Source organism: Ambystoma mexicanum, chromosome 14, assembly GCF_040938575.1.
Source record: "Ambystoma mexicanum isolate Mex_15411 chromosome 14, UKY_AmexF1_1, whole genome shotgun sequence".
Classification (NCBI taxonomy): Eukaryota; Metazoa; Chordata; class Amphibia; order Caudata; family Ambystomatidae; genus Ambystoma; species Ambystoma mexicanum.
The window spans coordinates 131,706,496-131,722,326 of record NC_090940.1 but is presented as its reverse complement, the minus strand read 5'-3'; the positions used below and the strand labels follow the sequence as shown (position 1 = coordinate 131,722,326).

At 47.1% G+C, this 15,831-nt stretch overlaps 1 protein-coding gene across 1 annotated transcript in view; it reads right to left on the bottom strand.

Moving 5' to 3' along the window:
* The window catches only part of PLEK2 (pleckstrin 2), a 60,951-nt gene that overhangs the window by 16,607 nt on the left and 28,513 nt on the right, over positions 1-15,831 (bottom strand). Inside the window, exons 4-6 of the mRNA XM_069638723.1 lie at positions 15,158-15,249; positions 6,921-7,108; positions 3,042-3,143 (exon numbers count right to left, since the gene is read on the bottom strand). Coding sequence (XP_069494824.1) covers positions 3,042-3,143; positions 6,921-7,108; positions 15,158-15,249 — 382 coding nt within the window. The remainder of the gene's footprint in view (positions 1-3,041; positions 3,144-6,920; positions 7,109-15,157; positions 15,250-15,831) is intronic.

The window sequence follows — 15,831 nt, the reverse complement described above, 5'->3', positions numbered from 1 at the left end:
TCTGGGCTTTTAACGGATGACTGGTAACTGATGACTGTATTGCCAGATGTGGGGCTATCATAGAGGTAACTGATGACTGTATTGCCAGATGTGGGGCTATCATAGAGGTAACTGTTGACTGTATTGCCAGATGTGGGGCTATCGTAGAGGGTCCTGATGACTGTATGGCCAGGTGTGTGGATATCATAGAGGTAGCTGATGACTGTATTGCCAGATGTGGGGATATCATAGAGGTAACTGTTGACTGTATTGCCAGATGTGGGGCTATCGTAGAGGGTCCTGATGACTGTATGGCCAGGTGTGTGGATATCATAGAGGTAGCTGATGACTGTATTGCCAGATGTGGGGATATCATAGAGGTAACTGTTGACTGTATTGCCAGATGTGGGGCTATCGTAGAGGTACCTGATGACTGTATTGCCTGATGTGGTGATATAACGGAGATTTTTGCGCCTGTAGCGTCAGTGTAGGGCAATCAAAGCATATTGCCACCAGAAAAGGGCAAATGCCTAATGCTCCTGCAAACATGCGCTTCCTGGTGAGGACTTCACTCAGACCCCAAGAGACCTGCACACACAGGTAGAATCTGGTTGTTCACCCCGGTAGCCTTCATTTGGAGATGAATGTGGCCAAAGCCATGTGCATTGGCTGTGTATTGTCAATGCACCGCTCATTTCTTGACAAACCTCTTGAAGCAGTGCCAGGATTGGTCTAGAAAAGGTCACAATAACATCAACCTTGGTTGTCTCGTATTTGGAACATTGGTAGTCAGGCCAAATCCTTCTGAAAGCATGTTCGAAAGTTTAAGATTCACTCTAGGAGGCGGGTGTATTGAGGATTTATCAACGGTTCCTTTGTCGAGCAGAAATCTAGGGGAACCTTTTGCTTTGGGGGTTTCCCTCTATGAACCCAGCATGGAAAACAGGCCTAGAACTCATTTTGCCTGCATTAATATGAACCTTTTGAGTGCCTGCTCTCCCCTCCACCAACCAGTGCATCACTGCCACCGGGAAGTGGGGCATAGGACCTACTCCCCTCACTACCCAAATTAAAATGAACACACCGTAAGGGCAAAATGGGGCACTTTTTGCAGGTTATAGGCCTCATTACGAGGAGGGCGGTAAGGGGTTAACGGCGCCGGTAAAGGTGCCAGAGCCGTTGACCCCTTACCGCCCCATTACAAGGTCTGCTCGCGGGACCCGCTCAGGACGCCTGGTTTTACCAGACGCCCTTAGCGGGTCCCGCGAGCGGCCCAGCATGCTAACAACGGGCCCGTCATTAACAGGCCCATTGTTAGCATCATCCCCATTCCCATTGAGCCCTATGGGGGCTCAAATGGAAATGGATTGGGTCCGGGTTCCCTGAATGGGGGAAACCCGGGCCCTCCAAGGTCAGAATGGCCCGGTATTTCCCCATTCAGGGAACCTGTACCCGGTTTTGGGGGTAGCCATGCCCTTATTAAGGGCATGGCTACATCCAAACTCGTAATGAGGCCCTATATGTCCCAATGGCAACTAAAGAGTTAAAACCCCTTTTCTGATGTTATAAACAACTCCATTCCAAACCACCAAGACTTGTTGGGCAGTTTACGTCATAAAAGTGGAGATCCGGTTCAGTGCTGTAAATTGCTATAGGACTTGGGGTGGAATACACGGGTGAATGTCTTCCGTTCTCAAATGCACGATGGCCAAACCGGTCTAAGCAAATGTGCTTGGCTAAAATGTACATCTTCTGTAGCGCTTTATTGAGGGGTCCCTACCCCGTATGTCCCTTCGACTTCCTTTTCACCTCCTCCACATTCCAACTCCCGGACTGTATTTACTATTCAGTTTTGATTTGGTTACCGAAATTCATTTGTCACTTTTAATGTTTGATTGGCTTTTTTTAGTTTCTGTTCATGCCCCTATTGTAATTTGTTGTCCTAATGTGTCCGATGCAGCCAGGTGCCTTGATGTGGAATTTCACTCAGCAAATGAATGAGTTATATTCGAGGATTTTGCTGGCACAAGACCTTAAACAGACATCAAGACATAACCTTCCATCAGGCGTCTATGCGACAGTTGTACAGCGTGGGGATATTCAAGGGTCTCCTCCAGACCTAACAATAGGGGGCCACGTTTGCAATACAACATGGCACGTGATCATATGGACGCAATGGAAATCGCTGCAGTCCTTTCGTCCGTGCCACGTGCCAAACAACCGGAAGCACTTCAAATATAAACCGTAGCCTTGCAAGTGTCTCAATTTTTACATTGGAGGCAAACCATATTGAAGAGATTTATAGATGGGATGATGAGACATGAAAAGGATTTAAGTTTCTGTACAGTGGTGCAAGGTAAAAGGTGGTAATGTCAGTGGTGTAGGGTAAAAGGTGGTAATGACATGTCAGTGGTGCAGGGTAAAAGGTGGTAATGTCAGTGGTGTAGGGTAAAAGGTGGTAATGACATGTCAGTGGTGCAGGGTAAAGGGTGGCAATGTCAGTGGTGTAAGGTAAAAGGTGGTAATGTTTTAAATGGAAGTATAGAAATTGGCCATGTGCTCGTGTTCTGCTGGAAGTACAAATGTCTCCATCATATAGTTTCCATTCTAGGTTTTTGAGGTTGTTTTGCCCAAGTCCAAGGAGAGATTATTAATGTTATTGTTATTTAGTGCAGAAGTGCGTGGGAGGAGGACATGTTTTAGACCAGGCTACTTTTCGCAATTAGAAAGCCCTCTATAAATAAAAGCGTGCTGGGTGCGCAGATGTCACAATGTCACTTCCTTGCAGATGTGCCCATTGTGGACTTGCTGACGGCTGGTAGCAATATCTCAGCGAATATCACACTGCCCAGCTATACGACGGTGCCAATGCATGTGCGTAGCCGCGACCATGTTACGTCATTTCCTGCGTACGACGTGGCACCCATTGTTAATACGGTCTAATTAAAGACACAGGATAAAACGGTCGCAGCATACAATGGGAGCCCACTTCCGTGCAGCCTTCTGATTTTGGCCTTTTGCTTTTAAAATCAAAGTTCATTTGAAAGTCGTATTTCCCTTACCTGCTTTGCCAAGTAGCCTTGTTTCTGGACTGTGCCGCTTAACTCCATCGTGTTCAGCTGGAAATCTTCCTTAAAGCTGTTCTTTTTCTTCTTGCTTTCAGCCTTAACGGTACAGAAAAGCACACTGTAAGAATCATTATAAGAAGAAAGAGGCCGATTTTTAGTTCAGGCATATAGGTGGTGCTTGCGCCACCTATAGGCTGAAGCTATTGCATTGGATTACAGATTGGGAGAAATGGCCTATGAAGAGGGACACACAGCTCGTAGGCGTTGTTTGGTTATTTGTCCACCCATTGACTGCTCATGGCCATGCTAATCCCTATGGCCTTTCCCACCTAGTTCCTGCCCCTCCCGCCCAAAACGCCTCCTCATGGAAACTCTTTGAGCTTGCTGTAATCAGTCTTCCGAGCGTTAACAACTGGAGTTGTCAACCTGTTAGTGGTGTAATAGAAATGTGTTAAACAGCTCTGCCTTCTGCCACCCGATTTATAACCTATATATGTCCTTCATTGAAGTCCTTTTAAAATAAGCATTGGCAAAGCCAACAGTTTTGGTTTGTGTATACGTATTAGGCAGTTACTAGGCAATGCTAATAGAGGCCTATCTACTCGCACCATTTTGCACCAACCTGCAACCATCAATGGTCAGTTAATACCACTATGGCAGTGCCTTTCCCATGCCTACACAAAAGCCCACATGGTTGGTATTGCTAAGGCTTGTTTCTATGCGGAGTTTATACTGGTGTGGAGCCGATCTCTGAGCACTCAGTTTTCACAGGTAAGATCATGGGAGCGCAAGGAGATGACGTAACTTGGCCTGGTAACTTTCATGAAGCTGGTAAATTGTGATTTGAGCTTGGGTCTCCTGGCTCTACAGCCAGTGGGTCACGGTCATCGCAGGTTTTGACACTGCAGGTTTGACGCAGTGAAGCTGCCGCTGAGTCTGACCATCCACTGACCATGGGAAAAGGTGATCAAATGTCAGGGAGCGTTAAATGCATGGGGCAGGTAAGTTAACACTGATGGAGTAAGAGGCGTGGCAGGGGATGAGTCAGGGCACCACGACAAGAAAGGAATTATTCAGGCAGTGAGTCAACAAGTAGTGAGGGTGGTTCATTAGGATCTCTTGTGCCTCTATACGGGAGTGCGGGGATGTCTCGGGATCTCAATAGGACAATTTAACAGTCGATATAAAGATGGCTTCATGTCAGCCTTGTTGAAATGACCCAAGAGCACCAACAGCTTAACGACCAACAGTCGTCTGAATGTGCGAGGGGGCACTCCTGAGCCTTCCCACAAGTGCTCCAGTCCCTGGCACATGAGCGGGAACCAGGAAGCACAGAGTGCTTCCTATGATCTGTTCTTGTGCGCTGGAGGGCCTTGGTTATGCGAGGCGGCGTTTGGCAGCATCCACCATGAGCTGAAGGTATGTATTTTGTATGAATGTGTATGTTATGTGTGTGTGAATGAGTACGTGTCTGGTGTATGGGTGCACGCGTGAATTAGTGAATGCTGAATGAATCCTGTGTGCGTATATGCGTGTGCTTGTTTTTGGTTTGTGCAGGCCCAGGCTGATGATTTGGGTGGAGAAAGGGATATCATTTTATTAAAAGGTGCCGCATCTGGATTAAAAGACTCATGATAAGTGTTATATGTGGCTCGACTGTCACTTTGGTGCAGCCAGACTAGCCATTTCTTACCGCGGCTTAACATTGTTTTCTGGGCATCTATGATAAAGCAAGCACAATAGACGTGCATTTGGGTGCAGCCAGATTGGACATGCTTTCATATTATGGCATGGCATTATTGTCAAAGCCAACAGGAGTATGTCCTTACGTGGGGGTACTGCCATTATTGGCAAAACCAGTGCCAGTGATGACCAAACTGCCTATCCTTCTTGTACTGGATGGAATGTTCTGGTCCTCCTGGTGCCGTGCCACATGTCGCCGCTCTAGAGTACTTCAAATGCTCGAGCAGAGGGATAGCACCAGAAAACACCTTGACAGAACTAGCTCACGGCAGCCAACTACATGACGTGGTGCATATTGGGAGCTAAAAGATTTCCTTTAGGGCTAATGGAATTATGTGATAGTGCCAAATTATCATAGGATTTGCCTTTCATGTAGATATTTTATACAACACGGAATAATGTGTAATTCGAATCCTTTGAAAAACCAAATGTAGAACTAATTTGTTTTCTCCAGAAAATGCTTGGGACTGATTCACAGAAGCATTTTTATAATGGTGCAATTCCATAGGAAAACCGTAGGTGAATCAGGCCTACTGTGTTTGCATTACAGAATTTTCCAAATCATTCCTAATGCTGGCACAATGCAAACATAAAAGGGAACCCTGAGCAACAAAACGATTTGCACAATTCCTTTCCCCTTGTGCAAAACGATTGCAGGTCGTTTCAACTATGCAATTATTTCAAAAATGGGTGTGGAATTTTTAATACAAATTGCTCAGAATGATTTTTAAGTGGGAATGTAAGTAGGAGGGAAATGTCTGTAGACTTTTCTACCTCAACGACCCCTATGGTTCAGCTTTGCGCTCTCTCAGCTTCAGTTGCCGATCTTTAATCATAGTCTGGAAGAGGTCGATATCCAGCATTACCAGGCGGACACATTTTCTCAAACATTCTACTTCACAGACTAAAGTAAGAACATCTAGAGTCGTAGGAATTAGAAACAAAGGAAAAATCCTACTGCTCAAAGGATCACAGGCAGCAAGGATGAGCATGAAAAGCATAGCACAGGCAGAAGCCTGCGTGCTTCTGCGCTGCCCCTGCACTGATTAAAGTGCCCTTGACGTTAGCGGGCTCATGTGGGTTTAAACGGAATGAGACACAGGGCCTTGTATATCGAATTTGTCATCAGTGTTGGAGAAGAAATTTGCGGGTGTCCAACCACTGGAAACATACAACAGCTGCTTAGTTACTTCAGCATCTCAAGAGAGGAGAGGTGTTTCTGCAAACCTCAAAATTCAACCGCTTCCACAGACCAATAAGCCTCGGAAAGAGGGCTTAGAATGTAACCATTTCATGATGCGCTGCTTGGAAACAAGGCAAATGTGACCATACAGTTTAGCTTTCCCAGGCTCTTCATGATGTGATGTCCCCTAAAAGGCGGGTATCTGTGTCTACCGGAGGGGACCGTTTTGCAACCAAGTTGTGCATCAACTAAGAGGTGATAGAAACGAATCTCCAATAGGTAACATGGTCTTGCCAATGCACCCGAGTGACACCCCAAAACTCTGCAAAAGATTCTAATTTTAGGAAAGTTATGGGCCTCATTACGGGTGCGGCAGTAACCCTGCCGGTGCTACCGGCGGTTTGACGCTGGACCTGTAAATAATCACTGGCGCCGGACTTCCCGGTGCCACCAGGCTATTACAAGTCCGGCGGCCGGGAAGTCACGCACCGGTAATTTTGTTAATCCCCATTCCCATAGAGTCCCACAGGACTCTATGGGAGTGGGAACACGGAAGCACCGGAACTGTTATTAACGTGCCGGTGCTTCCATGATGGCTTTGCGTACCGTGACCACTGTGCCCGGCTGGGTCAGACCTGTCGGGCACAATGGTTCTGGCAGGCAAAACTGTAGTTTGCCGGTCCAGAAACAAGGGTGCCAGTGAGCTTACCGGCATCCTTATTTCTGGACCGGCAAACTTGGCATGAGGCCCATTGTCTCGCACTTAATGAGGACTTGAAACAAGAAACAGTTTGCCTACATTTCTCTGCAAGTACAAGCTGACATGAATCTGCCTCATAATGTGCCTCACTGGTACGGACAGTGGAGCGAAACAGTGCAGTGTCAGCGTTGGGCCAATGGTGGTGTGAGGTTTGTACATTCCCGGAGATCATTATGGCGCAACTCACATAAGTGTATAGCGCGGTCGAGTCGTCCAGGAACTGCTCAGCCAGGTCGCCGGTGCGCATCGCCTCATTGCTCCTTATTCCAATGGGCTTGATGAAGTTTTCCACTATCAACATGGACGCCAATGTGACGCCCTCGAAGCGCGTGCAGGCAAAGTTACGGGAGACCAACCAGTCAACCAGCGCAGAACCTGGAGAAAAAAAATTAGATGAGAGTTATGAGACACAGCAGAGGTGTGCATGGCTCAACATTCTCCTAAATGTATTCTTGGGATGCAATGGCGTGCAAAGTCATATCTTCCTATGTTATCGTCATGCACCGTTGAGGAGCAACTTCCGGCGAAAGGCTTAGCGATAGCGAAGTGTCACAGTTGCAGTATTCTACACCACTGTGGTGCCCTCTCCTCAATTGTCCCACATACCATTCAACCCAGCATTTTAGAGATTGGCACCATTAAGTAGATCATTGCTCCCACTACAGTGCAAATAGAAACTCGATGCTGTGATGAAATAGAAGGTAGAGTCAATGGCTATTCCAATCATGTATAGGGGGGGGTGCATGTTGAGCACCGGACCTCTTGATTCCCATTTCCCAAAATGCAGAACTTGATAAAGAGTAGGTGGGGGCAAATGGAAAGAAAACAGAGGGTTCAATTGACCAGGTGTCAATGGGAGCAGTGTAGTCAGTAAAGCGTTCCAAAATATTTCTGACCCATTGATTGGTAAATGGTAAATATCATAAAAAAAGCTCAATGGCTGAGGTTCAGTTAGTGGCCTGCACGGTATGATATGATATGGCATTTATAACGCGCCTATACACAAGTGTTTCAAGGTGCGACGAAGCAAGGGAGGGGAACAAAGGGAGGACAGACAACGATCCTACTAGGCCAGGTGTCATTCAGATCACGCAAGTGTGTGGGAAGAGGGCAGGGACAGTGCAGTACATGTGAAAAGGTCAACAATAAGTAAGTAACGGCCAACATGTGGCAAGTGCATGGGTAAGTGCAGACATCAGGTACACTTACAAGGCTAATGTCCCGGTCTACTAACATCCACTTAGAGCAGTGGTCTGCACCCTTTGGCTCTCGAGAGGTTTGGTCTACAACTTCACCAGCCTTAGCCAGCATAGTCAATGGAGAAGGATCATGGGAGCCATAGTCCAAAACATATGAAGAGCCGCAGGATGCAGACCCCCCCGCCCCCCGACTTAGATCATAGTAGTCTTCCTGCATCCTGACTTCAACTCACTATGATTTTCTACAGCTTGCAAATATTACAGTTCATTCAAAAAGTCAGCAAAGTGCTCCTTTTATAATGAGAGGTTCTCCAGAAAGAATATGAAGGGCTGGGTGAAGCTACCAAGCTCATACGGTTGTGCCGACATGAAGAAACACGGGGTGAACATTAACTGAAGATCTTAGCGTACAAGAAAAAGCACAATTCAATGGCATAGTCCTCGTCATCTGCCGATACCCAAATTCGAAGAATGATCGAATGCAACAGCAGTTAACAGCTGCCAGACCGACCCACTGTGTGCATTTACTTGCCTTGTACTGGTGCACAGTCCTAGCATGGGCCCCAGCTTTACTCTTGCTAACTCTACACTATTGCACTTTTGTCTGGGTAGCTCTCAGACCCATTTCAAGTTTGTTTTCTGTCATTGTCTCTACCATTTCTGAATGGAGGCTACCCCATGCTTTCCTTTGGAAAAACTGTTTTTGCTTTTGTGTAGGCAGGCGATGGGCATGTTCCCGGAACTCCCCCAATGATACCACCTGGCATAAGAGATGGCAACAGCTGGCAAATGGTGTTAGTATATGGGCATTTTATGGCAGTGGTTGGAGAATGCCTACCGACCCTAGAGACGGGATAAATCCTCCCTCTACTAAAGAAACCCACTGTGGATCCAAACAACCTACGTAACTATCGCCCCATCACCCATATTCCCTTCCTATGTAAGATCCCAGAGAAAGCGGTAGCCAAGCAACTACAGCAACACCAACAATCTCCTCCAAACCGACCAATCCGGGTTCAGACCCAGATGCAGCATAGAGATGGCAACTGTACAGGTGGTCGATGACACCCTCAACATCCTTGACGACGACCAACCCTGCCTCCTTGTTCTAACCAGGTGCTCACTGACACACCTACATCGGTGCATGGGGGTCAGAGGCCTTCTCCTACGCTAGTTCAAGTCCTACCTCGCCAATCGCCAGCAGTTTGTTCAGATGGACTCCTCTAGATCGCCAATGCTACCTGTGGAGTCCCTCAGGGGACCATCCTCTCCCCAGTGATCTTCAATCTATACATGGAGCCGCTGGGAGCCCTTATAACACACACAGCATCCACAAATACGCCATCACAAAGCTATACGAAATCAATCAATACGTCAAGATCGACTCCATCAAGGACATCCACAGGCTCAAAACCGAACTCTCGTTCATCCAGTCTTGGAAATCCAGTGCATACTTGAAGATCAATCCCTCCAAGACCAAATTCCTACTCCTCATCAACAGCACCGAATACCCAGACATACAAACCTGGCTATCAATCATGAACCCCGAGGCATTCACACCCGAGCTCACCTCCTGCGCCAAGACCCTCGGAGTCCACATCGACAAACACCTCTCCTTCAAGGCACAGACATCTTGGTATCAGCTCTTCCTCCTGCAGAAAGCCAAGCCCTTCCTCCCTCCGGACAGCTTTCGATCCAACCTTCAAGCACTGCTCCAATCCCACCTGGATGGAGGCAATGCCCTCCTAGAAGGCCTCCCATTGTCCTCCCTTGTGCCCCTGAAAAGTAGCCTACATGTGGCCAGGCGCCTCAAGGGTCTACGCAGATACAACCACATCACCCCAGCCCTCATCGACCTTCACTGGCTCCCACTTCATGCAAAAAAATCACCTTCAAGTCTTGCTGCATCCTCTATAAGGCAGTCACCCTCAAGTCACTCAGCTACCTCGTGGGGAAACTCAGCATCTCTGGCAGACAGCGCACCACCAGAAAGGACATATGCACACTTGAAATTCACTGTGGCAAACATGAAAGGACCAGAAAACAAGCCTACACCCCGAGACTATGGAACCTCCTCCCGGTCAGCATCACTCACCCCCACGTCCCTACAATTCAGAAAAGAGCTCAAGACTCACTCACCTCTTCAAGGAATCTCTCCGCCTCTCACATCGCCCCCGCACCACCTGACTCGCTAGATGCCGTCTGCCCCTCTCCTCTCACCACCCTGTACAGCTGTACCCCTCTGTACCCTACCCCGTCTGTATGTCGGTTTTGTTGTTACCTCTGAAATGCGCTCCATAATGCATCTGCACTGTTGTTAAGTGCTCTGTTGAGTATCTGTATTGTTGTATACCTCTGTAAAGCGATCTGTTGGTTTTCAAAGCTAGGTCCGCGCTCAATAAATATCATAATAATAATAATAATAGACATGTTTTCTTATGAATCAGCTGCCTGAAGGCATGATCGGTTTTTACGTTTTTATTACACAAGGAGCTGCTAAAGACATTCAGTTAAGTCAGTCGCCCTCATTTCCGAGGTTGGTGCTAGTCATGGCGCTATTAGCGCCATGACTAGCACCAATACCGTTACCGCCACCGACTTGGTGGTATGGGGACTTACCAGTCTATTCCGACTATTGCGGGACCGGTAAATCCCAATTTGAAAAGCCATTCCCCATTCCCATTCATGCCCCCAAATGACTCAATGGGGAGGCGGCAATAACAGTACTGTAAATTACAGTACCGTTATTGACCCCGGTATCCCTTTGCGGGTCCCGTCCTTAACGTCTGCTAAAATGAGGCATTAAGGGAGGGACCCGCAAAGGGACCTCGGAATAGGGCGCAAAGGGATTACTGGCACTGGTGTCATTACCGGTGCCCGGTATCCCTTTGCGCCCAGCTTGTAATGAGGGCCAGTGACTTTCAGAAGACTGCTTAGAAATAAAAGTGGCATTCCCCTAAGAACACAGGGATGCCTCAAATAGATCAGAGGAGTGTGTGTTTTGGGCAGCAAGGGACAAGAAGTGGGTGGGGTGGCCATAGGGCCCAGCATGGCGATGATTGGTTACAAAGTCCAAACACCCACATACTGTGTCCCTCATCCATCTTCTCTTCCCATGCCTATAGTTAGACCTTATAGCCTGCACTTACAGTACCACATTACAGCCAAAACTGAATATATTTTCTTTTAACCCTTCCCCTTCAGATCGTCCCATTGTTATCTCTGGTTCGGGCGAACACTCCTGCCGGATAGGAATACTTACATTACTGTCTTTATTACCATTTAAATACCATTGTCAAGTCCTATTTTCCCACACTTTATCCAACAATAACATATTCAGATTTGTGATCGTCTCCACACAGTGATGTGGTTTAAAATATGCATTTTTAGTCAGTAGCTGCAAGATAATATAGAAAAAAAATGGCCTTCAAAGTTAGGCACTTTTGAAAAGTTGGTGAGTATGCGCTTTGTCGGTGGAGACGAAATAAAGGCTAAGATGTTAAATTTTAAAGGTATTTGTACCGCGCACCGTCACCAACGGAATTGGTCACCAGGCGCTCTGGCGGATCTGTAAATGATAAAGTTGGGTGGGGTGGGATAGTAAGGTGAAGCGGGAGTAGGATAGTGAGAGGAGTGGTGTTCTGTTGGCAGCTTCAACTCGGTATACACCAGATGCTGAGCTTTGGTGCGGGTATTTGTTCGGTGACAGCGTGTGCTGTTGTCCGGCTTATGTGTTGTTGCAGTGTTGTGAAGTGCGTGCGGCTTGTTGTGCGAGAGATGGTTGTGTGAGTTTTTTGAGTGAGATAAGTATGCAGAGTTTGAGCTTATATTGGTTAGTGGGTTACCTGACCTTTGGCATGTTGGCATTTGCAGTTCTGTCCCAGTGTGGCACCAGTTGACCCCCACAGCTCTATCTGGATGCAGCACGGGCCAATGTTTAGGATTCTATCTGGGTGTGGGCAAGCCAGAATTCACAGTCCCATCCAGATGCGGCGCAAGCTAGCGTCTAGAAATCTGTCCAGGTGATGGCATGCTATCATTTGCAACCCTATCTGGATGCTACGCAGGCTGGTGTTCACAATTCCAAGTGTGGCACACGCCAACATTCAAGTTTCATCTAGGCGCGGGCTTGCTGTCCTTCAATCAATCGCATCTAGATGCGACGGAGGTTAATGTCCACAATTCTTGGTGTGGCCTGTGCTAGTCTTCAGGATACGCATAAGTGCGGGCATGCTAACGTTCGAAGTCCTATCTAAATGCGACGCAGGCTAATATTCACAAATCTATCTAGGTGTGGGCATGTTGGCATTCAGGTTTCACCTAGGGCGGGCATGCCAGCATTCATGGTCCTATCTAGATGCGATGCAGGCTAATATTCTCAATTCTATTTAAATGCAGACATGCTGATATTCACAATTCTATCTAAGGGCGGGCATGCTAGCATTCAAAGTCCCCTCTAGATGTGACGCAGGCCAATGTCCACAATTTCATCAAGTGTGGCCATGCTAATATTCTCAATTCTATCTAAATGCGTCTGCCGGTCTGGATATGGTGCGTCCGGTACGTGCAAGTGGGTGTGTCACTTGAGGGCTTTCGTCTGGGTCTAAGTATGTGATCAGTCTCCGGAGTCTTCCTTTTGTGGCTATTTTCCATGATATCTTATGCTCTGTCGAGTGGTTAGTTCTTTGGTTTGAGTGTTTGTCCAGATTGGGAGTGGCCGAGATTGGAGTTATTTTCATCTTTGTTGTCAGTGCTTAAAGTGGGCCGGGGCCCGCCCGGGCCGGGCCCCGGCAGTCTCCAAAAAGTGGGACTGAGCCGGGGCCCTGCCGGGGCCCCGTCCTACAGCAACATTGGCGGGAATCGCAGGATGCATTATCCCGTCGCGGCTGCAGCCGCGACGGGAGATGCGCCTGCAATGAAGTCAGGCAAGCTGACAGAAATGGCAGCCAGCCACAGCGATGCTGTGACTGGCTGCCACTTCCGTCAGTCATAGTAACTACGTCTGGTGACCCCTCACCCGAGAGGTCACCAGAGGCAGTTACTGACTTACTGTCCCTTTGTTTCCCCAGGTCGCCGAGGCGTCTTTAACCCTTGGTGAACCTGGGGATTCCTCGACATATTTCGAGGTTTATAAAAGATGGCTTTGAAAGTACACATTTCAAGCCATATTTTATAAAGCTTTGCCGACGGACAATTTTGTCCGTAGTCAAAGCTTTATTAAAGATGGCTTGAATTGTGTACTTTCAAAGCCATCTTTTATAAACCTGAAATGTTTCAAAAAGATGGCCTGAAAACTAGTCTAACCGTAGGGTATGCACACAAATATATATAAATGTTATATATTTGTGTACGTACCTTACTATGCTTGGTGTACTTTGCAAGCCATCTTTTATAAACGTAGAAATATGTTACATATTTCTATGTTTAGAAAAAATGGCTTGAATAGTACACAAACCATAGTAAGGTACGCACACAAATATATAACATTTATATATATTTGTGTGTATACCCTACGATTTGCATACTTTTTAGGCCACGCCCCTCCCACAAGCCACGCCCCCAAATGAGGCCCCCCCCTCGATTTCTTACCCCACTTAAAGCCCTGTTTGTTGTAATGTCTGCGCATGCTGGTGCGTCTCCGTTGTGGTTACCCTGTGAAGAGCCATGATTTGAGGAGTTTCCTAAATGCTAGGTGGTTTGATGTGTTCCGTATATTCTTAGGTAGGTCATTCCAGGTTTTGGGTGCATGGTGGGAAAAAGAGGATCCTCCGAGTTTTTTCCTGTTGTAGGGTTTTGGTTCCAGGCGTATGTCGGTGCTTGATCTTAGTGTTCTTGTTGGTTGATGTAGGCGTAGTGTGTCGCTTAGGAATTCTGCGCCTTGTTTGTGTATTGCTCTGTGCGTGATGCACATGGACTTGAACATTATTCGCTGTTTTAGTGGTAGCCAGTGTAGTATTTTTAGCGCGGGTTCTCTTCGGGGTAGCTTGAGGAGGAGTCTGGCTGCTGCATTTTGTATGCGTTGCAGTTTTTTTAGAAGTCGTTCGGGCATGCCCAGGTATAGGCTGTTGGCATAGTCTACTCTGGATATGATCAGAGCGATGAAGGTAAGTGTTTTGTTGGCGAACGACAGGAACAGTAGGATCCTTTTTGCTGCTAGCAGGAGGAAGAAACATTTCTTGATTACCGAGTTTACTTGTGGTTCTAGAGTGAGATTGTTATCCATCAGGACCCCTAGGTTTTTTACAGTTGATGATGGTTCTGGTGTGGTGCCGAGCTCTCTTGGCCAGGGGATGTAGTTTATGTCTCCTCCCTTTTTTGATACGATCATTATCTCTGTTTTGCCTGGCTTGATTTTGAGATGGTTGAGGTTCATCCAGTTGAATATGTCACAAAAGCAATTCTCTAGTGTGGTGTTTTCTTATTGGGTATCTTGTATGTTGAAGATTATTTGAGTATTGTTGGCGTAGTTGGAGCATGTTAGGTCGTGTTTTTTGATGAGTTTGATTAGTAGGTACATGTAGATGTTGAATAGCAGCGGGAGAAGGAAGAACCTTGTGGTACTCTGCAGGTGGAGTCTCTGGGTTTGTATTTAAAAGGTTTCATCCATACTGTTTCTGTTCTGTTTGTTAGGAAGGATTTGATCCATAGTAGGGCAGTGTCTGTTATCCCTAGTCCTTCTAATCTCTTTACGAGGATCGTGTCGTTGACAGTGTCGAAAACTGCAGACAGATCAAGGAGAATCAGGTCTAGTAGGCGATGCTCTTCTATGAATTCTTGGGTTGTTCGGTAGACGTACATTTCTAGCAGTTTGGCTATGTACAGTATGTTGGAGATGGGTCTATAGATGACAAAGCACTTATAAATGTAAAAAATGAACTCCATTCTGCAGCATGTTGTTTGCGTTCAGTTATTTGCAGTGCCAGGTACATCATGGGGGATTAGAGTTGAAAGTGTCAAGCTTGCATGTGCATTTGCCATGTCTCTCATGGCTCATCAGTTTCCCTTTTGCCTGGAAAAGGTTTTGCGCACTTTCTTGCACAGCCCAACGTGCACTTTGTGCAGCACTTGATTCCTTGATGCAAATTGCTAGCTAGCGTAAAATGGGGGCACGCTCATTGGAACCAGAGGCCCTCTTTTGGTGGACTGGCCGGGCAGGCAGCTGTGTCTCGGGGGCAGGCAGCTGTGTCTCGGGGGCCTTCAGGTACAGATGCTATGGTCCACTTACCTGAGTAGCTGTCCTTGTAGATGCCACCCTGGTCGTTCTTGGGAACTGGCTTGATTCCATTGCTGCTGTCATTCATTGCATCGACAATGTGGCTGTGGAAACATAGAACAAGAAATGGAGTCTGTTGTTTGGGGCAAAGTCAAAGTCTACCGTCCCTGAGGGAAGCCGCAAAAGCAGCACTCAAAGTATTAACATTATAAATACATGTATAAACCAATTATTGGCGAGAACCTGGCCAGTGGTGGGCTGGATAGACAGTTAAATGTGTTTGGGTGCCCGGAATTCATGCACGGCCCAGCGTGAACCCAAGCTCACCTCCAAACCTTACAGGGTCATTTTTGACGCTAATGGGACCAACTATGTGTTCACTTGGAATACTGGAAAAATAAGGCCTGCTGCTACGGCTCATACACCCTCTTGAACTCGATCACCGAGACTACTGCAACTCACTCTACCTGCCTGTGCATGAAACTGACCTCCAGACCCTGCATGCTGCACAGAGGTCTGTTGCAACACTCCTGGGGCATCCAACTTTGAGGTCACATCTCTCATGCACTGTATCAACTGTACCATCGCCCAATGCAACACAAATATTATCTACAAAACACTGGGCATAGTAGGAATTCTTATCTCGCTAACAAAGATTTGACCCGGAGGGAAAGCCATCACGCTGC